Source organism: Pocillopora verrucosa, chromosome 1 (assembly GCF_036669915.1).
Source record: "Pocillopora verrucosa isolate sample1 chromosome 1, ASM3666991v2, whole genome shotgun sequence".
NCBI lineage: Eukaryota > Metazoa > Cnidaria > Anthozoa > Scleractinia > Pocilloporidae > Pocillopora > Pocillopora verrucosa.
Window position 1 is genome coordinate 24031234 of NC_089312.1, and position 27170 is coordinate 24058403.

The 27170-nt window shown below is 39.8% G+C and overlaps 3 protein-coding genes across 3 annotated transcripts; all 3 read right to left on the reverse strand.

The window, feature by feature from the left end:
* Window positions 1–2348: 2348 nt before the first annotated feature.
* On the reverse strand, window positions 2349–3312 carry LOC131796769 (uncharacterized). Its single transcript, XM_066162027.1, has one exon. It carries the CDS (start codon window positions 3304–3306, stop codon window positions 2443–2445), a length of 864 nt encoding a protein of 287 aa, XP_066018124.1. The 5' UTR covers window positions 3307–3312; the 3' UTR covers window positions 2349–2442.
* Window positions 3313–3808: 496 nt separating this feature from the next.
* LOC131796768 (putative L-lysine 2,3-aminomutase aq_1632) lies at window positions 3809–15762 on the reverse strand. The gene is made up of 7 exons (XM_059114368.2): window positions 15663–15762; window positions 8310–8486; window positions 7795–8019; window positions 6718–6933; window positions 6020–6145; window positions 4911–5100; window positions 3809–4421 (listed from the first exon to the last, which is right to left on the reverse strand). The coding sequence occupies exons 2-7, from the start codon at window positions 8476–8478 to the stop codon at window positions 3809–3811; spliced, it is 1539 nt and encodes a 512-aa protein (XP_058970351.2). The 5' UTR covers window positions 8479–8486; window positions 15663–15762.
* A 6045-nt stretch (window positions 15763–21807) lies between these two features.
* Window positions 21808–24969, reverse strand: LOC131796809 (sulfotransferase 1C2-like). Its single transcript, XM_059114415.2, has 4 exons — window positions 24750–24969; window positions 23513–23857; window positions 23005–23099; window positions 21808–22381 (listed from the first exon to the last, which is right to left on the reverse strand). Exons 1-4 carry the CDS (start codon window positions 24925–24927, stop codon window positions 22100–22102), a joined length of 900 nt encoding a protein of 299 aa, XP_058970398.2. The 5' UTR covers window positions 24928–24969; the 3' UTR covers window positions 21808–22099.
* Between the last annotated feature and the right edge of the window lie 2201 nt (window positions 24970–27170).

The following is a 27170-nucleotide window of genomic DNA, read 5'->3' on the forward strand; positions in this document are numbered from 1 at the left end:
TTGCACGAACGGATATTGCACGTACGAACCTTGCATGTATGGACCTTGCATTGTTCCCATTCATGTTGAAATTTGTCGGATAGCAAAAAGGTTACTAAGAAAATGCCAGAGAAGCTTACCTGTTATCTCAGTTATAGCCTCAGTTGAAGGAGTGTGACAATAGTAGGAATGCAAATTCACGCAGGTTACCGCAAGAGTGGCCTCTAAAATATTGCTGAAAATCGTTTTAATCAAGAAGAAAAAAAAGGTGTTGAAAAACGACAAGTTTTGACCCTCGACTAACATCTACAGGTACGGGCCTGAATTTTTTCCAGGTCTTATTTCAACTACTAGTTCAGTAGTGTTTATAGCTGCGAGGATCTCTTACATTCGTTTCTTCACCGCAGTGAGCACATATGATTTTCATATATTTACAGGTAAAATATTGTTTTTTTAAAAAGATCAGATGAACTTTGTACACTATAGAATAAGTGCTCTCTGGCGCATATTCAAGGTTCTCACAAGAAAATTCTTTGGCGCCAGATACGTGGGACAGAAAAACTTTGCGTAAGTGTACCATGTTAACCATTGAACATCCAACAACTCATCGTCAATTCTTCCCTCGAGCTGCGACACATTTCCTTGCAAATTTGTCACGAAAATTTGGTGTTGGAACACGGGGCTTCCTATTACATTTTCATAACTATTTTAAGTTTCTCTTTACGGTCCTGTACAAAGGTAATTTTTTCATGGTTCAACAACAAAACGAATTTACAACAGAATTTGAAAGCACCCGTGCAATGATACTTAAACAACTATTCGCCTCAGGCTTAGTGAAAATAATAATTATTCCACAATATTCACTAAGACTGAGGTGAGCAATTGCTTAATAACTGTTTCTTCGATTGCATGAAACAGAACCGTCGCGAATCTGCTCTATTTGCTTTGCCATTACGAAGTCTTCCAAAATCTAAGTTCTGAATTTGGAGTTATCAACCACACAGGCATGCCACAAAAGCTCACCACAAACGCTTCAAACAAAAGCGCTTTAATACTAACCCTTATTATCAGATCACAAATGAAAGTCATTAGAGCATATCCTAATTACAGCTAAGCTTTCAGGTTAGAAGATTTAATAGCGCACGCGAATGGCAGGAGTCACTCAAGCTATCAACACCTTTAAACGATCGACTGCCTTTTGCTTTCCGGCTTACCCGGCATGTCACCGTGCGTATTGTAGAGTTATTCACTGGCCAAGTGGCTCCGTTCATAACTCAAATTCAACTGCAACTACTTAGGAAAGTAGATTTACAGAACAATTGAGTATACAATAGTAACGCTGTGTAACGCAACAATTGGCCTTTTCTCGGCCATAATCGGTCTCAAACACCCGCACTTAAAATGCGAGAAACGCATGTGCCGTTGGAGAGCATTTGAGAGCGTTTGGTCAGGGCTATTAAAGAAGGATCAAAGCGGCCATCCAAATCTTTGAAAGGCTCCAAACTACGACGTACATCAAATTTGACCTTCTTGAATTCCGGTCACAAATTACATACAAAAAAACAGTGATTGCGTTTATCCTTGAGAACCATAGAGTACGCGACAAATACGTACAAAAAATACTTTTACACGTTCAGAATAAATCAAAGTACATTTCCCTTGGTGAAAGGAAAAAGGAACGGCCTAACTTTCACGGAATGTTAAGTCAAAATCAGCCGAATTCTGCTGCTTTGACCGCCATATTGAAAATGAAGCTACCACAATGCAACGCAATCGGAGTGTACAAACCGCCTGGTCGTTAGCGGTGCTGGTTGTTTTTCATTTTCTGGGAGGAGTTTGACGAGAAAATTTTTTAAAGGATGATATTTCAGGGATGACGATATGTCATTCACCTCTAACTGTGTTTTTAAACTACTTGTCCCCTTACGTTATGTGCTATGAGGCCGGTGCGCTTGCGCGCTGAAACTAAAAAAAAAAAGAAAAAAAAGGACGAATTGAATTTGCTGTTCAAAATCTTGTGCCACACATCGGGGAGAATGATCTATACCATTGCATACGATTGTAAGCAAAATCGCTTAAAACTGCCGCAATTGAAAACAAAAAAGAAAGATGTCAACGAAGTTTGCTAATTATAGTCCCAACTTTGAAACTGAGTGTTGGCCTGCTTCGTAGCAAGCTTGGATATGACAAATAAAACACCTTTGAGAAATAGTTCGAATACATCCCCATGCATCAGTCCCAAAGGTGAACTGTTACCAACTCCATTTTTCTTTTTATCAAGTTACTGTACGCATAACAAATGATGAGGTTAAACGGAAATATTTCCAGGTAAACAAACAACAAATTAATTGAAAATAAAGATTCTAATGTTACGCGAATGCACAACTTTATTGGTGGCACTGTCAAAATTATCTAACAGTAATCTAACATTAGAATCTAAACTTGGAGAAACTTGCGAGAAACTTAGAGAAACCGCTGTCCAACGGTGAACACCACCGCGATGAAGAGGCCGCCAAGTGAATGGCAAATAAGGTGAAAAAAGATCCTTAGGGCTGCTGTTTCTAACAGCGTCGTGATGTACACCACTGCAGCATAATGAAGAACAAATGTAGAAATCTCGGCGATCTTCATAGGCAAACCACCAACGTATTTGCGCACAGCTCCAGTTGAAAGAGAAGTGACTGCAGCAGCCATGATATTCGAGTAAAGGCCATCAGTGGAAGGTAGAAGAACCGGCTTTTGATGCCTTACCATGAATCGCGGAAGGTCCTTAAGATCTTCTGAATCGCCTTCGATGATCTTCTCCGACCACAGCAGTAAGGGCATCGTCGATGTGTCTGGGTCTCCTCCAGCCTCAGTATGCACCACGTCTGGTGAGGCATGATGGTGGTTATGCTTGGTTTTCCAACATGCTGTTGAGAAGCCCTGCCAAATGTTACCAATGCAAAGGCCAGCCAAGTTGTTGTTCATGCGATTGGTGAAAACCTGGTAGTGAAGAAAATCGTGGGCCAGCCAGCCACACTGCTGCCAGAACAGAGCCATCAGAACACCGCATATGACTGCACCCGACATTCCATTCAGCAAAACAATTGCTGCAACAGCAGAAGCAAGTATGGCGGCATTGGATGTAACCTTAAATGCGTAATACAGCTTAGAAGATTCAAATGCTTTAGCCTTCATCAACTCTGACTTCATGAAAATAACATCCTGTCTATAATCTGCTTCCATCTGAGCATCTAAGGAAGTTACGCTTGAATCTTTTACCATATCGCTAATGTAAAACCGTGGCAATGATTTGTACAGGGAATACACTTGTACAAAATACATATGTACAAAACGAGAATCAAATTATGCAATTATAATGTGTAAATAACGTGGATTGCCACCGAGCCTTTCAAGGCCAAAATATTAAAGTATCAGAGTTGAGAATAGATCGACTTACTAATGAGAGAACAACAGCTGTAGTATTTAAGGACTCAATATTAAATATAGTTGGAAGAAATCTGTCACGCAGTAAGTGTGCTATTATAATGACTCTCCTTATCTAAATTTCTACCAAAGACATTTCGAGGCTGGAAACTTTCTCAGATGATTCTGGTATCAAGGAACTCACATTAAGCTGCTACTGACTAATTAAACTAAATCAAGCTGATTAGTTAGCTGAATGCTATTGACAGTAAAGCGGGACTGTATCACCCTGAACTAAGCGGTCGTTTATCACAGGGATTGTTGATGAGCGTGAAAGGAACCAATCGAGAAGAAAAAAATTGAATTTGCGAATTGGTTGCTGTTATAAACTCTTTTCTTTTCTCTTTCGGAACTGGACAATTTATTGATACTGAAAGAGAACTCCTGAGGAATTTTCAGCGTCCTCTAACCCTTTGAGCTCATTCTCGTAAAAAAACTGCTCTTCTCCAAACGCCGGTTTTAACTGGTCCAACCATGCTGCTCTCTTGTCGTATTTTGCAAAAAACGGTCGTCCAGTCCATTGAGGATTCCTTGCCTGAAGGAATTGCAAGACGAATACCTTTTCATTGGCAACTTCTGCAGTTCCTAACAAATGTACTTTTCCTGGAGCAGCGGACATGGACGGACCGCGCACCGTTCTCGCAACTCCGGAAACTCGCCGAATAGCTTCGTGATAGATTCGTGAGGCCTCGACCAGTGGAACTTCAAAATAATGTTTAGCACCAGTGTCCCGCTCTACGAACATGTAATAAGGAATCATGCCGAGAGAGAGCTGGGTCTGCCACATTTCAACCCAGACCCACGGGTCTGCATTGACATGATGGATCAATGGAGCCTGAGAGCGAATGACTGCTCCGGTCATGCGTATCCGTCGGATGGCTTCCCTGACGACAGGTGATTGGAGTTCACGGGGGTGGGACACATGAGCCATGATGGCAAGATGTCGACCGGACATAGTGACTGTTTCAAACAGCCTGAAAAGTGAAGAAAGTTATTAAAAATAAGTCATGAGAGAAAGGCGATTGATGTGCGAGATAGGGAAGAGGAGCGAATGCCTTTACCGCTGGTACTCAGTGTTAGCCACAGTTACTTAATTGAAAGATATGGTAAATAAACCCAGATTTCCCTAATATATATATATCTTCTCAGTTTTGATTGCCTGTTTTGGACATGACCGGACACAATAGCATTCCAAGAAAATCGCACTGAACTAGCTTAGAAAAAGAGGTATCCCATTAATTTACTCAGTCACAGAGTGTGAGCTTAAGAACAAAAGATTGTGCACGGTCTGGGAGCTACCGACATTAATTTCAGAACCGTTGTTTTGATTCTTTTATTTTTGCAAGCTCTCGTAACTAGTCATTAATCGTACTGACTTTAGGACCTGCGAGAAACTCTAGGGACCAAACGCCGCCATGCAAGTGATCATCATCAAAACCCAAACTGAAAAGCATTTAATTTACCGTAGTAAATCGTCAGCGTCATCATTTGTGACATAACGGTAAGGCCAATAAGCAAGAGACTTGGTACCAATCCTGATAGTCCTTAAGTGGTCGAGTGTTGGATCCTGGAGGAGTGGGTGGATGTATCTTTCAAGCTGTTTTGTTGTCATCACCATAGGGTCACCACCGGTAAATAAAACATCTCTTATTCCTACATGAGAAATTGAGTGAGTTGAATTGAGTTACATTACTTTGCGATCATCTATCTAAATATTCAATCTGCTGTTGAGAATAACCCGAAATTACTTTGGTATCACCTTGCTACAATCGCTGAGATCTCATACCACGCCCTCAGCCAATCCGATTCTGAACCAAAATATATCATGTCTCGGTTACTCGCGTTTTTCCCGCGCTTAGAACCTCTACATGTTCTCATTGGTTTCCCACGATATTAACGTGAACAAAGATTGGCTTTTGTGACTTACCAGTCAATCGAAAAACAACCGATCTGTTTCTTGTAATACAGTGATATCAAAAAGAAATTCCCGATCCCAGCTAGCTATCGTTCGTCGTGTCATAATTTTTAACTTTATTTAAAACATGTACGATGTTAACTGAAATATTTCCAAAATTCTCTTAATCTTGCTTTAAAAAGGACCAAATCACCATTTATGCAAAGTCGTTACGAACCAATTTGGCCGTACGTCTGCGTACATTCATGCCGTAGAATGATGCGTAAAGATTTCTCAAGGCACCACTAAGCCTGCAACTCTACAATCTCGGCCATATTGTTGAGAAAAACTAAGCTAAATGTTCTTTTCTTTCAGTCCTAGCAATATGTCACACTCTTCTGACACCTTGCAAAAAATTGGAAACGTAAAGCACTCTTACGCAACTAAATTTAGTAGCTTTGTTACCTAAATATCATATGACCCGTCAGGCCCTACGCGTGTGCTTTTATTGAAAAACATACAAGTATGCCCGAATGTCACATACTACATATGATCACTATCATTATTGTACCTGGATATCGATCAGCCAACTATAAATGGATAACACACGATTGGATGAATGATTGCATGACTACAATGCTAGTGTTCAGATATTGAAGCGATCTTTCAAAAGTGTACCTTTGTGTTTTCGAATATAACTTGCCAGTTTCTCAGAATCATATGACTGGAAGGCTTGCGGAGATCCAACCGCGGTAAACTGGGCCCAACGGAAACAATACGTACAGAACGTGTGGCACCACTGACCTATCAAAAGCATTGACCAGTGAGTTACCATGGTCACTGCACAAGGGATTTCTTGATGAAAGCTATCTTGAGACGATTACGAACTAACTGAAAGTAGTTTCAATGATGGCACAATGTTTTCTGGCGATACGAATATAATCAGTTTGTCTGTAATTTTAAAGCGCAAGAGTCAGTCGAGCTAACAGAACGGAGAGCGGAATGGAAGTGAGTGGAGTTCCCTTACAACAACAAAATTGGTTTTAACTCTCACAGTTTTTTTTTTGTTTTAATGAAATAAATTTGTTTCATAAAAAGATTCCTTAACGGGAAGGATAAACCGTCTAAAATTTGCCTCGCTCCCTACGTGTGGCTTTGAAGCTCAGTTGGTAGTAGCGGGAAGGCACGGGTGTAAATCCCGTCGAAACCTGAATCTTTTACCGTCTTCCTCTAGGCAATTCCTTAAAGTGCAGTCCACTTGTGAGCATCATTTCTTTTCTTGAGGTTTAACTCTGTTAAGCACTTCTCTGCGATGTTAGCTGGAAAGTGTGAACGCATGTTAACAACCAAGTTAATATTTGAAAGTAGTGATATACCTTCGGCGGGAAAGAAGAGAACCGTTTCTCGATATTTGTGCTGCATCCCTGGCAGCTCTTCGCCGTTCTCACGTGGCACATTCATAGTTTTCTGGTTGGCTGGATGCGGATTCATGGATGTTCGAATTTTTTCCACTTTTTTTCGAAGAGAAATCCGACTTTCATTATCACGCATGGCATTCAGGATGTTGTGTAGGTCGTCAGGTGACACCATTCCTGATAAAGAAAAACACGAAAGAATAAGAAATAAAAAGTGCTATCAACTGTCAAATGTCGAAGGAAGAGTTCAAACCCTTTACGTAGTTCGTTTAGAAAGTTAGTGCCCCTTAAATTTGTCGGAACACACCTGAGGTGCACTCAGTAACGCAATTTTCTCATCGCTAAGGATGGCCAGGAAAGGCAATTATAATAATCATCACTCGAGACTATGATGGAGCTGGATGAATGCATTTTAACGAGCGAAATCACAAAGGTTATTAAAACATGGCTGATTCTACACACCACCAGTCCTTTAGACGCATGTCTACTACATTGTAGAAAATACCGCTGATCATTACAGCAATCAATCAGTTTGGCTGAATCTATCATATGACTTTTATTTCATTAAGTGCCCTCAAGGGCGCCCAGGGACAAATGTTAGTAGCCAAGTCTTCATAATGGGCACAAAATATCAGCGAGTGTCCATGTATCAATCTATGATGAAATAAAAGATAATTTCGTTTTATCAACCGAGTTAATAATGTGAATTAGGCATCGTATAGATTCTAAAGCTGACGTTTCGAGCGTTGGCCCCTCGCTATAGTGAATCGCGCCTTAAAAGCCCATAACGGTGGCTAATTCACTATCAACGCTGTCAGTAAAACCAAATTATCTCGTAATATCCCTGCACCGATGCAAAACACCATAATCTCTTAAGAAACTTACCCTTTTTACGTTGAAATACGCTTGCATGTCTTGCTCAAGGACAAGTTAAACTCGCCACGATTAACGTGGCTTGACACCTCTTGACGCGGCGATGGCTCAACTAAACCGTTTTATTGCTGACAAAATCACTAATACTAAATTCTCGTAGCTTACCTGGTTGTGGAAAGGTGAGTTGAAACATAGGATCATCCGGTACAGCAGACCAGTCGATCAGCTGAGTAACCACGTAATTGTTTGTGCGCATCGGCAGAACGGATGCCGCTGCTAGGTATGGCAGAGGGTCCACTGACTGAGCCCCTCGAGGCCAGTATGTGTTCAATATGGCTGGAATGTGACTTTTAGTGTACATTTTCCATTGCAGCGGTTTGATATATTCACCTGTAAGGATGATATTGCTTAATTGTTTGTGAAGAGTCTTGAAATTAAACCAAGAATTATTTGATCAAAGAAAACGACCGTTCCTTTTCGCATTCCATTAGAGCAAAACTCCGCGAAGTCTGTCTGTCAAGAAGTCGATCGATCATGCAGTCGGTTGGGGTCACAGTCAGTTGGTTTCAAAAAATCACATTTCTCGTGTAACGAAAAGTACAAAGACAGGTTGGTGTTCTACGGCGTATTTTAAGTACACTTAATTACTTGTGTATATAAATGTGAATTTAGTCACAGACCTGCAAAATTTGGAATATATGGGTTAGGAACATTGACGCTGCCAACATCGTTACATGTCGAATCGTACTTTCTCTCCTCCTGAGTGTTCAGTGTTGACATGAATCTGCGGGTGACCCATCTTCTTGCGCAACCCAGAGAACGTGGTAAGACCTTGTTAAACTGAAGCATCTTAAAACCTGAAAACAACTACTAGCGTGTGAGTCTACAGAAAACTGATGTATTTAGCTTTTAACTGGTGTGATTAATATAGCACTGGAGCCCCCGATGTTAATGGTCCCTGTTATTTTGTTTTGGTCAGCGCTAAGTAATTTAAAGTCACAGCTTGACAATATTTTGAATTGCAGAAATTGTAACAAATGAAATTGGTCAGGAATGAAATCATCTCAGGCCTAACTTATATGAATGAGATAAAGAAAGGTTCTATTTTGTGAGAGATTTTTTTTTTCAGAGAGAGGTCTTATGGACCGATAAATACCTCACCAGTAGTATCAAATGGTCTATGTGGGAGTTTGCGTGATCACGAGAAAGCGAAACTAGCCTTTTTCCTACGAGACTGAGTATCGAAAACCTTTAAAGAATAACGACGCCAAGACTTCAGGGATTTTCGTGCCTTGTTTCGTGATTCACAAATCGGACTCCTGCCTGGCATTCGTCCATTTTGTTAAGCACTCGTATGATAACAGACCGAATTGGACACCACATAGTCCTATTACCATTATCAATTAAAACTATAATAAAACGTTTCGAACGCGATTGGTTATCACCAGCCCGATTTGAACACCAATAGGACATTGTACACGTCATGCTTGTAATTGGACAGTGTAATAGGGCAGTTTACTCGTCATGCCTGTGTTAAGCCCCGTTCAAAGGGTCATGATGGTTGATGATAGTCGACGATAGTTTTAACTTTCATTCACTGTCATTGAATATCATGTTTGCGTTCAAACGGTTCATGATAGTTGATGACAGTTGACAAAATAAGGCAATGAGATCGCGTAATTGTAACCAAATACGGCAGGCGCTTCAGTCAGCAATTTTGGTGGCATTAGAAATTTTCGCCAAAAAGTTGCGAGTACATGTAAATGTTATTATACAACTGCACAAAGAAGAGTACAAATGACGTGCGAATACTGTAAAAGTATTCTGCGATATTGTACGGTTATTTGGACAGTTGGTTATTTTGTACTGTAAAAACCTGTTTAACCCTCCAAGCATGTCCAATACCACGGCTTGATACAAGTTGTCTAATGTATTCACGAGTCGTACGACTCCCACGAGTCGTCCAATATATTCACGCGTCGTATGGCTTGTACGAATCGTGTGATGTATTAAGTAAGTAAGTAAGTAAGTAAGTAAGTAAGTAAGTAAGTAAGTAATAACTTTATTTAACGAGGGTAAAGACATTGATTACTGGTCACCCTGTAGTTTTCATAATGGCCCTCCTACAATTAAAGTACTAAAATGTATCGATTGAATAATTGACTACCTATATAATCTACAAACTAAAATTACATTAAGAACTACTATTAATACAATATTGATTGATTTACTACTAATGAAACTAAAAAGTTTTACAAATCTTAAAATGATCAAGAAAAGAAGTCATACTACGGTAAAATTTAACTAAGTAATTTTTAAAATTAGTATGAGAGAGTGTCCTTGGTTCGGGATCAAGAGCGTTCCACAAACGGCAAGCGCTTGAGTGAAACGTTCTAAGGCCAGAGTTCCTTTTACAAGCTGGTGTTGTAATATTGTTAATAAAATGTATTCACGAGTCGTACGACCCGTGCCCCTCACTAGGGAGACTAACAGTTTTTCACCTCACACCACTGATGATCTAATGAAGTCGTTTACTTTTAAAGAGCTTTCTCCGATAAAATGTAATACATACAAGAACCTCGATAAAACAACATTGTCTGTGAAGACGCTCGCTATTACTAACGCATCGAACAAGTTTGAATGGATGATGATTTTAGATTTATGAAATTCATATATTTTCACTGCGGTGAAGAGATGAATTTAAGCGATCCTCGCAGCTAAGAACACTAAACGAGTAGTTGAAAATAGGGCCTGAAAAAAATTCAGGCCCGTACGGGATTTGAACCCATGACCTCTGCGATACCGGGGAAGCGCTTTACCAGCTGAGCTAACAAGCCAACTGGGGGCTGGTCAATGTGTTGGGTCCAAATAAACCATCCAAGTAATGAACTTAACTTGCTAACTGGGAGCTGGTAAATGTGTTGGGTCCAATTAAACCATCCAAGTAAAGTTCATTTATTGGATGGTTTATTTGGACCCAACACATTTACCAGCTCCCAGTTGGCTTGTTAGCTCAGCTGGTAGAGCGCTGCACCGGTATCGCAGAGGTCATGGGTTCAAATCCCGTACGGGCCTGAATTTTTTTTTCAGGTCCTATTTTCAACTTACTCGTTTCAGTAGTGTTCTTAGCTGCGAAGTTTCAATGGTTGCCACAGAAACAAATGATGCATATCGTTTCCATGGTTTCCGTAATGAATATTCATGAATCTACGACTTGTACGAATCATACGAATTGACACACCACCATCTAGGTTCAGTTCTCCCAAAGTGGTGAAAAAATATTTAAGTTTCCCTAATGACATTCGTGGATAGACAACACAGCCTCACGACTCGTTTCGTTTCCATGGTTTCTGTAATGAATATTCATGAATCGACAACTTGTACGACTCGTACGAATCGACACACAACCTTCTGGGGTCAGTTCTCTTATGACATTCATGGATCGACAGCACGGCCCCAGACTCATTTCGTTTCCATGGTTTCCGTAATGAATATTCTTGAATCGACGACTCGTAAATACATTAGACGACTCGTACGGTGCGTACGACTTGTGAATACATTAGACGACTTGTATCAAGCCGTGGTATTGCACATTTAACCAGTCGGCTGCACGCGCTACGTTTCTCTATCCGCTAAGTCAGTGTAGTCGAATCAAGTATCATTACAAAAAATTTGGGCGTGGTATTTGTTTTCGACATTTTAACTGTGTGATGTGTTTCAATAACCGCTAGTTGCGCTCGTCTCGTTAGGATCAAGATGCATTACTTGTGTAGTTACGTGTTGTTCCTTTGTAAACGATCGCCTGCCTCACCAAAAATGCACAATTTAAAAAGGAAAATTTTCATCTCTATTTATTGTATGTCGTTGTTAGCGTTGTTTAAGTCAGCCCTTTTAGGTGGTCTTGCGGTTAATTTCGTCTTTGTACGGCGGCAAATGCATCGTCAACGAAGCTTAATCAAAGCAGTATTAGCACTGTAATGATTGAAGGGGATACCGTAACTTTTGTCGGTAAGTCGTCTGGGTAAGTTTTCTTCGAGGTTTTGCATTACATTTTCTGCGATAATAACAGAAACTGTGGACCTCATAGCCGTTCTTTGCGGCTATTTATGATGTTCACCGTTACTATGTTTACCATCCAGTTGAGTTTATCTCCTTTTATGATTTCTGGCTCATAGCCACCAGCACATTACGTTTTCAGTTCTTGCTGTGACACTACAGAAGACGATAAACATCTCACAATCATTTCAGGATTGCGAGCGATTAAAAATAATAGTTTTCCTTGCAAAAGTATCTTAATTGGTAAGATCGCGGCATCGTGAAACTAATTTCGATAAACAATTTTCTTCCTAGAAGAGAGAGCATTTTGCTGCTTAAATCATCAAATTATACCGATCAGAAGGTGTAATATTTTCAGATCTTGCCGTGACACTACTAAAGACGATGAACATCTCAAAATAAGTTCACAGTAGCATCCACCGACGCAAAATTTAAATCAAAACTCTTCCTTGCAGAAGTATCTCAATAGATGTGATCTACTCATCATAAGAGCCATTGAGGAAAATTTTTTTCTATGAAAAGAGAGAATTTCTCTATTTGAGTCAGCGACTTATACCGTATAGCGCAGCCATAAATTTGCGAAGCGAGCAAGCAGCAAAATACGATTCCTTTGAGGTATGCAACAGAATGATGGAGCGGAGAAATGGTGGATTAGTGGAATGGCGGAATATCCAAAAAAACGCGTAATGCCTTTTTCTATGAAACTAAAGTCTCAAAAAATGGAATTTGAATAAAATAAGAAAATTATTGATACCTAACAGACCAAATTAAAAGAAGGAAAGATACATGCAATCATTGCTGGGGCCGAGAGGATAGACGAACCATGAGGCGTTCGAGCCAGCCCCTTAAATTGTTATTATATTACTATCGTTATCATAATTATTGTTGATGATGTTATTATTTGCTTTCATTTAATTATTGGCCGAGTGTCAATTACATAATATTTTCTTGGACGGGGTACTCATAAGTATGAACAATCACTCATTGTGAAATTACAAATATTGACATCAAAAACATCTTTTTGTTCGAATACTTACAAAGAAAAATACGGCATGATACATGCAATTATGCTCTATGAGGCAAAACCTCTCGAAATTGTTTCTTCAATGTATGGAAGAACATTTGAAATGGTTTTGTTTACCAAACGGCTTATTCCATCGCTCAGTAAATGCAAACGTATCAAAATGGTAATTCGGAAATGATTCACGGCTTGTTTGGACTACCGGAATGGTTCTTTCGATTTCCTATTGTTATTGCGTCAAGTGGAAAGCAAGAACTCCTTAACAATTTGTATATAGATATTTATATAATAAGCTCAGTTATGCGTGCATTCTGATTTGTTCTCATTTATGATCTATTGGAGGACAGACGTATAGATGACGTCATCATCAAAATTTTTTTTAATTCTTTATTATATAAAACAAATAGATTCCAAGTTGCCGTGCGTCTGTTTACCGAACGGCCGGAACGTCGTGGATAAAACTCGTCCAGAATAGTCCAGAGTTGGCCTCTTCGTTACGTCCTTATAGAACACTTAACTACAAATTCACGTCGAGACATTGTATTCTGTGGATCCTCTTACGGAGAGTTCATCTTTAGGTATACCAATTCTACGCTGCTTTTATATATATATATATATTGTTATTTTGTGAATCGTGCAGTTTTGGCATTGTTTTTATTTATTGCTATCTATTGTTCATTTCGAGAATGTATTGACCTTGACGGTGCACACGTTTCTTAAATGTTCGAAATGGGCGGTAATATTTAGTGATAGCATCAGTGGTAATAAAGATTTCGAGACAACTTCCACTCTAATTAGCCAAAATACCAGTATTGAGACTAGCGGCATGATTTGTATTGTCTGGTTCAGAAATATATATGAACAGGATATTAAGTGTTACTGTTGTATTTCGAACATTCAAAAATTGCGTCAGTTCTATCCATCTTGTACCCATTCGAGAGGTCAGGCTGAGTATACAGCCGCAATTTCACTTGGAAGGAACGACTATGTAAGGAACGAAGAAGGGCAAGGAATTCCTTTCTAAAAATAAATGTGGTGCTATGTCGGTAGGGGTACACTTAGATAACTTGTTTTTATCAACTGAGTTGAAAATGTAAATCGGCCTCCGTGAGAGTTTCTATAGTTGATGTTTCGAGCATCAGCCCTTCGTCTTTCGCTCTGACGAAGGGCTAACGCTCGAGACGTCAGCTTTAGAATCTCTCCCTGATGACCAATTTACCTCGTCAACTCAGTTTATAAACCAAATTATTCTTGTAATACCCGGCATCTACGAAGCACCACAGTTTCTTGAGGAACTAACTTCCTTTATTCATTTGAATAAAAATGAACTTGTTATTCTTCACAAAATCATCAACGCTTTTAATTTGCTGAACTTCAACAATTTTTTAAAACTAAATTGGTGAGCAGCACTCTGCTAACAGTAGTTGTAAAACTTCTTCATTCTCCGACGCTTTTAATTTGCTGAACTTTAATACATGACTAGGATTTAAGATAAAATTGGAAAAAACTTTTCACCCTCCTAATTGAACAATTTGCTCGGGAAAAGTATCTTTGTGGCATTTAAACAGAAATTTCCTATTTTCCAAAGTTGCTGACATACGCCTTTTCCGCCGACCAGGACGTTTTGACGATTAGCGTTTTTATCTCTTTGGATGCCTTACTCGAGTTCAAACGGTACCCACGCATCGCCTAATAGTTTACATTCGGGCGCCCTTCCGAAAACTATTCCGCAGCAGAGAATGAAAGCGTACTGACCACAAGATCGTAAGGTATGAGGTTCGAGACTAATTCATTGATTAGCGTTTGTTCCTCGTTTAGCAAGTACACGTTAGATTTGTCTGCAGTTGATCCAATGTCTTTTTTTAAAACCTTGTGTAAACAACCTTTGATGGAAATAAATGAAATTGAAAGTGTTTCGATTATCGGGTGTTGCTAAAGTGTGAATTAACAGACAGGAACCTGCAAAACCTGTGGAACCTGTGGAACTTATGGAACCTGTGGAACTTATGGAACCTGTGGAACCTGCGGAACCTGCAGAACCTTCGGAACCTTATACTTTTTGTAAAAGAATAACAATCAAATTAAATATAAAACTAAAAACACCTGAACATTGTTTGAAAGTTCGTTTTCGGGTATAAAGAAGATTACTTTAAAAGAAAAATATGTTTTAATTGTCTGTGACGACCAACTTTAACTGTGGCGACTTTCACCGTACAAGGGTATGTAATGTAATAAGGAGGCATCAGAAGCCTACAGTGCCGGCGTCTTATTAGTGTGAGCTAACGTTATAAGCTTGTTTGATTTGGAGTTGGAGTGGGTGGTGGGGGTAGGGAGCCAGGAAAGGAATGGCTTCAACAAAACTTCCTCCGCGCTCACAAACATGAGCCGGCATTTGCTGCACTCTATATTTCCAAACGAAAATCCTTGAGTATAGCTGTCGTTAATCTATTCGAAAAGTTTTCTTCCATTTGACTGTTTACGGTACGTGGAAGCAACGAACAACTGCACTCGAAACCGGCATACTATGGTGAAACGGTGTGGCTGTTTTTTTCATCAACGAAAAAAATGGCCTCACCAAAACGTTCTCTGCTGACGCAAATACGAATTGATATTTGCCGCACTCCATATCCTCCAAATGGTAATCCGTATGCGAAGCTACAGTTAATCCGATCGAAGATGCTTATTTCATTTGATCATAAACAATACGTTGAAGCGGACAAAGACAACGAACGGAATTTTGCAAAATAATGTTATATTGTTTTCTATGTGTATTTCGTTTACGCGTTAATTAACTGCGAGTGTTTTTACGTTTCTTTAGTTGTATCGTGTACTTGTAGTGGATGTTTGAACCGTTGTTGATCTGTAGTTCTGCAGTAACACCCCAGATTGTCTACCTTTACACTTATTTAAAGACATTCGAAACAGACTTTGTATTTAGAAACGTTCTCAAACTCACCTACTCTTTTAGCCGATCTTTTACGTTCTTTTATCAGTAGACGCACTGGTCTGTTAACTGTGAAGAACTTTCAAGAAATATGAAAAACATTTCTTAATACAATAATCACTGACGCGTTGAAATACGGCATAATTATATTCAAATGTATCTTGATCCTCCCACACGCGGGCGTGGACCTAAGGCATGATCGAATTTGGAATGAATGGCGAGTTCCAGTTGGACTCTAGGTTGGAAGACGAGTTGGACTTTGAGTTAGGTTCAGAGTCAACAATTTTAGAGTCGATTCAAAATACGGTACTTGGTGTGTTGAAGTAATACAGCACAGCTTAGGCTGCTTTTCCACATTGCAATATCAGAAAACCGCATTTCTTTCGGCCAATCAAAATGGGAAACATTTTTCAAGACATGGGGACCTCGATTTAACGAACCTCTATATAACGAAATCCTCAGTATAACTAACGATACTCTTCAGCCCAGTCAGTTACGGTATGGAAAAGAACCTCGATATAACGAACCTCAATATAACGAACACAATATAGAAGCCCAAACGAATAATATGTGACCCTGACATGACGAACAAGTGTCATCGCGTGACAAAAGACAAATGCGACTGAAACAGACCAACAAGAGTCAAAATCCTTTAATTCTGTAACAATAGAACAACTTCACCGTTAACAGCTCATCTTAAATGCCGACGCTGACATTACCGACGCATCTACAGATTCGCTTTATCCTCTTGGTCTCTTATCAGGCCTATTAAGTTGAATTTAACTGCTATTTTTGAAGGCTTCCTATAGTAAAAGGTGTAAGAGGCAGGAATTTCCAGTCCAACACCCTTATTTCTCCGTTTGCTAGTCACTTCCATTGAAATTTGTCTTACTTGCTTTAAAAATAAGGTGCTTTAGCAATGTACAGATCTGTATAGTGCATTGTCACTTCATATAGACATTAAAGCAAAAATGTTTTTTACTTTAAACATTCCGATCCCAAATTCCTGGGTAGGGCGACGTCACACCACAGAAAAAAAAGAGAAAAAATAAACATCTACCAATCATCCCTCGATACAACGAACATTTTGGTTGTTTTTCCGCAAATTCGTTAAATCGAGGTTTTCGATATAGCGAACCCTCGATATAACTAAACAATTTCCCCAGTCCCTTAGCGCTTCTTTAAATCGAGGTTCCACTGTACATTATCATAAGGCAGAACCCAATATCTTATAATCCCGCATACCGTACTAATTTTCCTTCAAAGCTTTCTTTTCTAGCTCCCGCTGCTAATCACATTTGCTACTCACGTCACCCTGTGAAGTCAGTCAAGGCGGTCAGAATTAATCAATGTTCTTCCCTCTCATTCACGACTAAAAAACCCACCATCAACGTTCAAAATAAGTTAGTTCTATACATTGAGTTAATTTCGCCCGACTGTTTTTTTCCCGGTTAGTAAGACTTACAGATATTCTCTTCCGATTACTGGTAAGCCGAAGGTGACGCACCGGCTTGAAAACGCAGACTGTTTAATACAGCTGTTTCCGGTTGCCTTCGCCCGAGCAGCTGACGACCCACGTAAGGAAATAAATCAAAACACGCAGGCTGTCTTCTAACCAGAAAAGATTCTCACGATTAATAGAAGCAAGCCTGGGCTTAGTGTGCACCTTGGAATTTGAACTTTAAAATACTCGAGCCATGACGGCTGCTCGCTCAGGCTGACTCTTTCCTTAGCTTGCTCCGACAAATGCGTTTTATTCTGGACATTAAACCTTTGCTGAACACCCAGAATAACTCAATTTGGGCCAAACTTTTTGCCTGACACTTACTTGCTGAGCGCAGAAAAACTCCTGTTTATTGATTTGTCACTTACAAGATTTTTTTATCAGATTACTTCTGACATGACAGTGATGTGAAGCAAAATCAAAACATCTTCAACATATTACAAATGAACAGTTTTTTAAAAAAGTTTTAAAGTTTTATCTAATAAATGTTCTAGCTTTGAACTTTGCCACGAAATGTCACCCTGGATCTCTTCCGATATCGAAAATAATGAATACGAAAAGATGATTCTCGATTAACTCGAAAGTAATGGTTGAAATGCTTTTTCTCACTTCACTGAGGGTCTGAAAAAGGCGTTATCAAACTCGCACTCCACCGCTGTTCTTAACGCAATGAGAATTTTCATCCCGATCGCGCTTGGCTAAAAACCAAGTCACGGTCACCTGGGCGTAACGTCGTATCTAAATTGATGGATGGTATACACAACTTCCATATTACCAAAAATATACCCCCCTCCCCCCTCCCACAAATAACGATTCACTTAGCTTAGATGCCTAGGTTCAATTAGACACAAGAAGGCCACAAACATTGGATTAACCTGTGTGAGAATTATACGCTCGCGTGCACTTCCATTATTTGCTAATGATGTTGAAAAGACACTAACCGTTTCGCTCAGCAGAGCAGCAAATGCGATGTAATGAAACTATTTCTTCGCTGTGCTTTACGCAGTACAAGTGAACGTTACTGTCAGCAAACACAGGTGCTGGGAATTCTAGAGAGACAACTGATCTCCGGATCCTGGCGGGATAAACTTAAAGGCCAATTTTCAACCTTGATACAACGCATCATCGAGATAACACGCGTGATCAGCATGTGAACACCTCATTGGGTCACAGTTAGTTGTCATGGTGTTGAGGGCCCAATGATCACTGGGTACTATTGCGCAATTTTTCCATTTTGTGGCGGAGGAAAAAAAAAAGACGACAAAAAAACAAAGGCATTTTATGACTAGGCTGCCACAGGTATCCCAGTAAATAGCTTTTGCGTTTTCTCCGATCAATTTGAGGAGCTTGTCAAAATAATTCTGGTTAAAACAGTTCTATACGTTTTAATCCGGCATGGAATCAGATGAATCCATTGATTTTGTAGATTCCGAGGTAGTAAACGCTTATGGATCGGTTGTTGCTAAAGAGGAACACGAAAATCCTTGTGAGTATTTCGAAGAAGGTGAAAGTATTGATCCACCAAGTTTTCATCCATTCATCAATTTTTTTTAATTGAAGTTTGCCATCCTTGTTAAATAGGACCAAGGGTCAGTTGAAGTTTCCTGCCCGTGGAGAGGAGCTTGTGCTCGAAAGAGTGGTCGTGGTTATTGTCCGTGCAAAGCAGCAAATAAGAATTGTAACGCAAACTGTCAGTGTCGCTGACGTTCCTGCAATGAAGTGACTAAACTTAAAATAATTAAACGTCTGGCAGTCCGATATTTTTTCCATATTTCTCTTCGAAATCCAAAAATATTTAAACGAAAATGTTCTAATTTTATTTAAAATCCTCAAGCGCTTCCAGGCAGCCTAAAATTTCGAACTTGATGTTTTTCGCTAACCCTGTATACAGAGTACGAAGCCATCCAAACGCTTGACACTTAAAAACTTTTCAACGGACACGGCTGGACATGGTCCTCAAATAACTCCATATTTCTCTCTGAAATATACCAATTTTTCGTTGGAAGATATTCTACCTTCATTTACAATCGTCAAACGCTCTGGAAAGTGGAAAAATTCCAACGTTGTCCGTTTCACTGACCTTGTACACAGAGTGCGAAGAGATCCAAGCAGTCTGATATTTTTCCATATTTCTCTTTCAAAAATACCAATTTCTATTGGAAATATTTTATCTTCATTTAGAATCTTCAAGCGCTTCTAGAAAGTGAAAAAAATTTGAAAGTTGTCCTTTTCGCCGACTCTGTTCACAGAGCACGAAGAGATTTAAGCGTGACACTTAAAATTTTCTTCGGATTCTTCCGGACAAAATTCAAAATACTGTAAGGAAACTGTAAAATGACGAACGGCGTAAAACAGTTGACTTTATGTCCAGGATGGCTCTTGAGAAAGACGATTTTAGAAGGTTTTCAGTGACCTGGGAATTTCGTGTTACAGGAAATTGGGTCGCGGCGCGCGTTGCACCAAGGTTGGAAATGGGCCTTTAAGGAAACGAGTCTCAGTCTCAGGCGGCCCAAGCTCACGTCTCAAGAAAAAGTAAACGATTAATTCATGAAAGCGTCACGCGTTGTGTGTCTCGGTGTTAGAGCGTTTTATAACAGGAATAACAGTGATGGAAAAACAGGCTTAAAACGGCAGAAATCGCCAGAAACTACAGCGGACACACAAGATGTGAGTAAGTTCGATTTATTTTACGTGTAGAATGTTCATATTTCGAAATATTTATCTTTGTAAATCGACCATATTTCGTTCCCCAGACTATTCCTTATAACGTGTTTAAGGTCTCAACGGTTCCTCTCGCATAAACTTAACACTGAGTCACACAACACGGGACTCCTTCATGAATTAATCGTTTGCTTTTTCTCGAGACATGAGCTTGGGCCACCTGTGGTCTCGCCGTCAAATTATCACCCCAAATCTTGCTTTAAAAGTATTTCATATCTCATTTACCACCAAGATATCCAGCCCCATCCTACATCCCATAAAATCTATCTTGACCCCTCTTTTTAGGAGATAAGAGCTGTGAAGGCTCGGACGCCGCGACTTGTTTTATCATTTTGCAGGGCGTGAAATTAATTTTATTTCTGATAGCCACTTGGCTCCTAAATTCTTCAAAGTGGTAGCCAATTCAAAAAAAGTTGGTCGCCATTTTCAAAGACAAACAAAACCTTTTTTTTACGCACGTTTTAGATAGACCCTCCAAAATTAAGTTAGGGGAAAGATCTCTAACGTGCTACAAAGTGGACACTAGGATGGATGATATACAACGTTCAAGCTCATCTAAATCCAAGATAGCGTCCAGTTATCCGTGATAGATAGCGTCCAGTTATCGATCGAGATGCATGTGCTGCGTTTTGGAAACAAACTTAACGAGGAAGTTTGCCGCGGATTTCTCTTTGCAAATCTTTTTAATTCACTATATCTCTTGGTAAGGTTATGATGAAATATTCCAGTCGCCAATTTGGAGACTAATTTTTAGGATTTGGCCACGAAAGTGAAAAATTTAGTCGCATTGGCGCCTGAATTAGGCGCAATTTCACGCGCTGTATTGGAACTAGGTACAAGGTCGCCTTCTGAAGTGTTTACAAATTCAAAATAATTTTCAACCATCATTGCAAACTGCACAGCTGATCTCGTAAATTTCGTTAATTTCTTTCAATTTCAAAAGGAAAAAATGTCGTCGGAAAAAATGGTGTATTCCACGGTTGCAGCAAGGACGTAATCAATTCCAACTCGTATCTAAAATGGAAATCATGGTAAGTATTGTTGCTGGATATCCATTTCAATATTTTCACGCATGGAATTGGACACTTTACATCCAAATGAACAAATGATTATTCTTTGAATGTATACTTTTCCTTTTACTTCTGTGCTCGCCAAACGGAAATTTTCATTCTTCATTATAAGGGTTTTGTTTCACTACGATTGTGAGGCCGATAACATTGCAGACGCCAGCGAAATCCTGTGTCGTGCAAACGTAGAGAAGGAAAATTTCCTGTGCCAGCTTAATTCAGTTACGCTTGGAAAAATCGTTAGCGACATTTGGGGAGAAAAGGTGAAATGGGTTCAACGTGAACCGCGTACGCAACGGAAAGCTTTCTACCAAAACCACAAGATAAAAGAGTTAATCGCATCGCAAACACTTCCGGAGGCGAATTCAATTGGCCGATCGAAACAATGGCCTCTTGATCGATTCGACCTGAGGGGACCCGTGGTTCTAAAACAATTTATTGATGATGACTGACGGTGTGGTCCCTGGCGAGGTTCAGTTTGAAAAGGATTTAGGGCTACCAAGCTGGTTTTCAACGGTTGTGTGTGTACGCGGGCTTTAAGAAACCTCTAAACTGGAAATTTTTGAGGCAAACTGCGGCTCAGCGTCAGTTGCACGGAGAAGATTGAGTTTGTAGTGAATTTTAAGTGAAACTACAGTATATGTACTTGGATTCTGCGTCGGATCGGATTTGTGGCCGCCCGGTCATTTTGCGCTGGGATTTTTCGCTTCTTGGATCGGGCGTTCGGAAATGTAGTATTCAGCATTAGGCTTTTCTTATGTACGTGGAAAACCTCGAAATGGACAACTCGCTTAAATGGGCTCTTTTCATCAAAGTAAACGGTCAGATAAGAAGCGATAGACTTTGGAAGTAAGGTGAGGTATTTTTATTGAGAATTTGACGTATTTTTTTATTCCTTAGAGCGGTCGTAAATATTCCCACACAAACTCTTATAATTCTGCCATGATTGTTGCCGCGCTAGATGATCATCTCAGAGCTGAAGCTTGGGCCGCCTGTGCTCTACGTAGAAAAAAACACTCACATAGTGAAAAATTACAGTTAATTGTATATCTAAAACAAGAATGGAAGAAATAAAATAATAAAAATTAACTCCTTTACACGCGCCGAACTGAGTAAACTGAATACAATGTTTTGAAAAAAAAAATGAGATTGATAAATCATTGACCAAGATCGAATTGGAGCCCAGAACCATCCAGTCTGCTCAGCACTTCTTTTTCAAACCTCTGGATCAACTGAGGAGTGAAGTAATCTTTCCAGCCTCCAATCTGACCTTTCCTGAGGAAGTTGGGTAGTTCGCCATCACGAGTCATCATCCAGTAAGCCGATGAATTATTTTTCATGGCGTCAAAGGTGCACTGTTGAGCTATGCGGTCGATCATGCCCTCTGTTAAGGACTTGCCCAGAAACTTAGTTAATAGGCGTATTTGAGATGGTAAGTCCTGAAAGAACAAGTAAGGGTGCAATCATAACTCGTGACTAATTTTTTCCAATTAAGTTCAGGAACGGAAGTCAATTTACATCATTATACCTTAGACTTGCTATGAAAAATCTAATTGGTCGAGAGCATTCAACCAATACGCAATAGCATGCAAAGTTGGCATAATAAATGAAATATTTGCAACTGGTATTAAATTTATCATTTCCGGTTCAAAGTCTGCCTAAGAAAGAATTTTTGCACGGTAGACCCAGGCCTGTCACTGCTGTAAAATTGCATGCTGGGTGCAAGGTTTTAAGAGGCTTCCTAAAATACTTAGGAATCTTAAAGGAACACAAATGAGTGAGAATAAGCTGATACGAAAACAATAGGAGCACAGTACCAAAATTTCTTCATGTTTTTTAGTCGTGAGGTGGAAAACCAAGCAAGTCGAACATCCTTTTACGGCTACAAACAGCGTTGCTTCCCATCTGCTAAAGCGAAGTGATCCGTCAATAATGATTCCATTGGGTCATGGTTTTAACGATGAAAACAATGGAGGTCGAGCGGTTCACATAGATTTTTGAAACGGTGGGTGAAAAAATTGATGAAGTGTTTATCTTAATCGTAACTCGCATGACCACAAACCTTCTTCATGTCTTCGTATTTGAGAAACAAAACGTTTTCGTCATCTCTGTGTCTCCACCATCCCAGGACATGCTCGGCCCAAGATCCCCAATAAACTATGATCAAGCAACGGAAGATATGGTAAGTACTCATATCATGACCCAACACAAAAGGAAAATTCTTACATTGGATCAGCAACAGGACTCTCTTTTACAGAGCAACCTCCTAAAAGTATGTAGAGCCCCTAAATATTTTCAAAAGTTAATTTTCTCCTTAAAAACACTGGAAATAGGAAAGTGCCTTCAACGACAACAAAATGCCACGGTTTTAAATGCAAGCCCCTTTATTTCCGTGAATTTCGCTCAATTTTAAATCTCGCGCGCTGGAGCCCACGTTGTTGACCGCATACTTGTGATCGCATTTCGTTATTCGGCTCTGCCTCGTACACTCCGAATACGATACACAGAGAAACTACCAAATTTATCATCCGCAAAAGTAACCAATAGAATTGAATCTCCAGATGACTAACCTTGACCCTTGATGAACATGTCTGCAAAGAACTCAAATGGCCCTGAATAGTCCGTCATAGGCGCCATTTTGCTCTCAAAATTATAAAAGGAAACAACGGCATCGAGAGGATTCCTCGCAACATAGATGTATTTACATCTTGATTCCTTGCATGTTCCTTTGGGAATTGTTGGAAATGGCTGGTGAGTCTTTATGAGGCGTGGACTGGGTCGAGTGGTGATATCTGATTGGGTAGTATGTGGAAATTTCGCCTCGTCAAAGAATTGAACTCGGTGACCAATTGGTACTTGGCTAACTTCTCCATCATTGCAGATCTGCCAAGTGACCTCTTGAAGCCACGTCGTCCCTGGAAGAGAACATTACAAATGCGTTATTGATCAAGCGTGAGGGCAAGATGGCTGGATATTGACCGAGTTCAATTTTTTTGCGCCGCTCTGAGACGTCAGAGACGAGTCGAGGTCCATTAAAACGCCAAAAGAGAACGAGGCTCACATCAAGCCATCTGGACCGCACAAGCTTGGTCAATAAAAGATTTTATTATATAGCAAATACCTTTCGATAAACTAAGAAACAGAAATGACTTGTTTATTTCGAGAGCCGGGAAAGAAATCGAGCTGTGTTTGTAGCTCAATAAACCCTTAGGAGTCGTTTAATGCTTTCTTTGTTCTGCGCTTTTTTTTTTTACGAACTTTGTAGGTCCGCTCCACGCAATCTTTTATTGTGCAGGATGAAGATGGGCGATCCCGAGCGGGCGAGATAAGCCCGTCATGCTCGCTTGGATAGCCAATCAGAACACAGGATTCGCTTATTCGATAACAGCATCTAATACCCATTGATTTTAATAATATCCATGATCAGTGCTACGAATCTAAAGAAAAACAAGAATACTCCTATGTTCAACTCAAAGTGAGTTTAACAGTGTGCAGTAGCATGTAAACTGTGGAAATATTTTCATGATGATGGCACTCATTGAGAAAACTGCAGCAACTATAAATGAACAAAAAGAAGCATGCTTGTTAAACTTACGACCCACTTACGAGTGTCGTGTTTTTCTTTAAAACTATTCAATGCTTTGTCCACGAGTTGGAAATTTGAAGTCATCTGATAAAAGCTGTGTCAGGAAACGCGTGATCATTTCACCAAAAAGAGTAGGGTGCTTGTGGGCCTGGTCTTCATAACAAAATATTTTTGGAAATTTTTTGTCTTTGTTTCACTTTTAGAGAGGATTATTAATTCACCTGATCTTGGGAAACCGACGATAAAGACATCATCGTGTCTGGTTTGAAAATTCTCTATGAAATCTTTAAATCCTTTAACGTAGAAAGGAGGCATTCTTACACCTAACACCAGCGCAGTTTTGCTGTTACGGTATTCACCATATCTCTCCTGTATAGAATTTTCGTCCTCAGTAGCCATAAACAAAGGTAATTGCTGGAAACTGGAACAAAAAAGTCGGTCTTTGCTAATGGAGAAAAAAGAGGGATCACAAAATTTCATTGGCTTTTGTTCGCGAAATGAAATGAAATGGAGTACTTGAGAAATTTTTTAAAATTGGGCCGTTTACTACATCACGAGCGACGAGCCGGGAAGAAGGACAGTCTCAAGTATGAGTGATCAGCGATTATGATAGAATATGATAGAAACGATGCTTAAAAGGAAAGTTTGGTAGGGGGTCCATATCCACTAGCGGATTTGGACCGGGGGGTCCAGATCCGCTGTGACACCAGAACGCTTCTTGCTACATTCCTCGCATCTACTCTAGCGATCGCCAAATATCAACTCGCTTGATAAATAATCAAACATATATAAAAAAATGGATTTTGAGCATCGAAACGCTACACGACAGTGGAAATTATTTACATGCCGAAGCCGAATTTCGTACACGGGTAGTGCTTGACCGACTTAATGACTGACTTTCGCGGTTTATTAACATCAAAAGTCACGTGACACTACACGTGAACTCTAAAAATTCAAATTCAACATCCTAGTCCAGCTGTTAGCGACCAAAAAAAACACTGAATTGTTCAAATTAATGATAAAAGCATGAAACTTTGCCACAACTCTTATGAACCTAAGTCTAACATTTTCTGATATAGGGCCAATCCAAACGCATGTAAGAAATTCGCTAACATGGAAACGAGGCTATGAATAAAAAAAATCCTCTTTAACAACATTGCTTGGGGAAATTGTCGACAAAAGCCTACAAACATAACAACCGAGTCATTTTCTGTCCGTTCGTATTCATCTTATGCTATTACGTGACTATCCTCTATGATATTTATCATAATGTTTGGGTGCCCTGGGGTTAAGCGTTAAATATACCTAGTGAATGAAGATTTTAGATATATGAAAATTCATATATTTGCACTGCGGTGGAGAGATGAAATTAAGAGATCCTCGCAGCTAAGAACACTACTGAAACGAGTAGTTGTAGATAGGACCTGAAAAAAATTCAGGCCCGTACGGGATTTGAACCCATGACCTCTGCGATACCGGTGCAGCGCTCTACCAATTGAGCTAACAATCCAACTGGGAGCTGGTTAATGAATTGGGTCCAAATAAACATCCAAGTGAATGAAGATTTTAGATATATGAAAATTCATATATTTGCACTGCGGTGGAGAGATGAAATTAAGAGATCCTCGCAGCTAAGAACACTACTGAAACGAGTAGTTGTAAATAGGACCTGAAAAAAATTCAGGCCCGTACGGGATTTGAAGCTGCGAGGATCTCTTAATTTCATCTCTCCACCGCAGTGCAAATATATGAATTTTCATATATCTCAGAGGTCATGGGTTCGTGACAAGATTCCTTTGCTTGCGGTAGAGCTTTCCAGAATGGTGACCATGAGTTGTGGAAGCACTTTCTGACAAAGGAGAGTTTGGCCCCATACGTAGCCGTCTTAGAACACTGCTCTTTTGACGTGCTGCTCAAGTCATGCTCCAGTGGGAGGGATACTGTCTAAGCTTCTAGACCTCTTTGAAAAGAGCTTTTGTTGCTCCTCGTTTACTTGTGGTGTAAACGGAAAAAAGCAATGTTAGCGCGCCGCGGGGAGCTCATGCAGTGAGGCGCTTGCTTAGTTCTTTGGAATACAGACAGCGTAAGAGTTTGACCTTGCACGGCTGAGTGATTTTTAGGCGTCAAATTTTAATTTCATTGAGGTGTAACCAATGACATTCCTTATCTTAATTAGCAATCAATCTTCATGTCGTCCCAATGGGCGGATGATATCACGAACACTTAACCATCTCAAATTAAACTGGAAATCTGTGAAACGTTCCAGCAAGGACGATTATCACGAACGAAACACCTAAATGTAATTTTAATTTTTAATCAATCTCAGTTTTCATATCAGTACTTCATTGTTGTATATTGCTCCCTTTTAATGTAAATCCTGGTCATACATTAAGATTAATGACACCTCAATGGGGTAAGAAGGGGGGGGGGGAGGGAGGGGCTCAGTCTTACTGCACTACTTTCTTTTGAACGGAAAGGGAAGTTAGTCACACCCCTCTCCCATTCTTGAATGTTTTGCTCTCTTTTTTACCTCCCCTTTTACGTCAACTAGTCACGCTCAACTCACTTGTTCCACGTAAACGGAATAGAAAGCTATCCTAGCTATGACTTCTAGTTTGTCTTTATTAGTTCTGGCACTTCGT

Bases quoted from the DNA above. Each gene is read 5' to 3' on its own strand.
- LOC131796809 (XM_059114415.2), bottom strand. From the start codon at position 24,927: ATGGCTACTGAGGACGAAAATTCTATACAGGAGAGATATGGTGAATAC. The intron at 23,100-23,512 runs GTTAGTCATCTG...GCTTGATCATAG, and splicing joins CATGTTCATCAAGGGTCAAG to TTTATTGGGGATCTTGGGCC. The intron at 22,382-23,004 runs GTTTGTGGTCAT...TTGTTCTTTCAG, and splicing joins AATACGAAGACATGAAGAAG to GACTTACCATCTCAAATACG.
- LOC131796769 (XM_066162027.1), bottom strand. From the start codon at position 3,306: ATGTATTTTGTACAAGTGTATTCCCTGTACAAATCATTGCCACGGTTT.
- LOC131796768 (XM_059114368.2), bottom strand. From the start codon at position 8,478: ATGCTTCAGTTTAACAAGGTCTTACCACGTTCTCTGGGTTGCGCAAGA. The intron at 8,020-8,309 runs GTCTGTGACTAA...TCATCCTTACAG, and splicing joins ATATATTCCAAATTTTGCAG to GTGAATATATCAAACCGCTG. The intron at 4,422-4,910 runs GTAAATTAAATG...TTCACTTTTCAG, and splicing joins GACGCTGACGATTTACTACG to GCTGTTTGAAACAGTCACTA.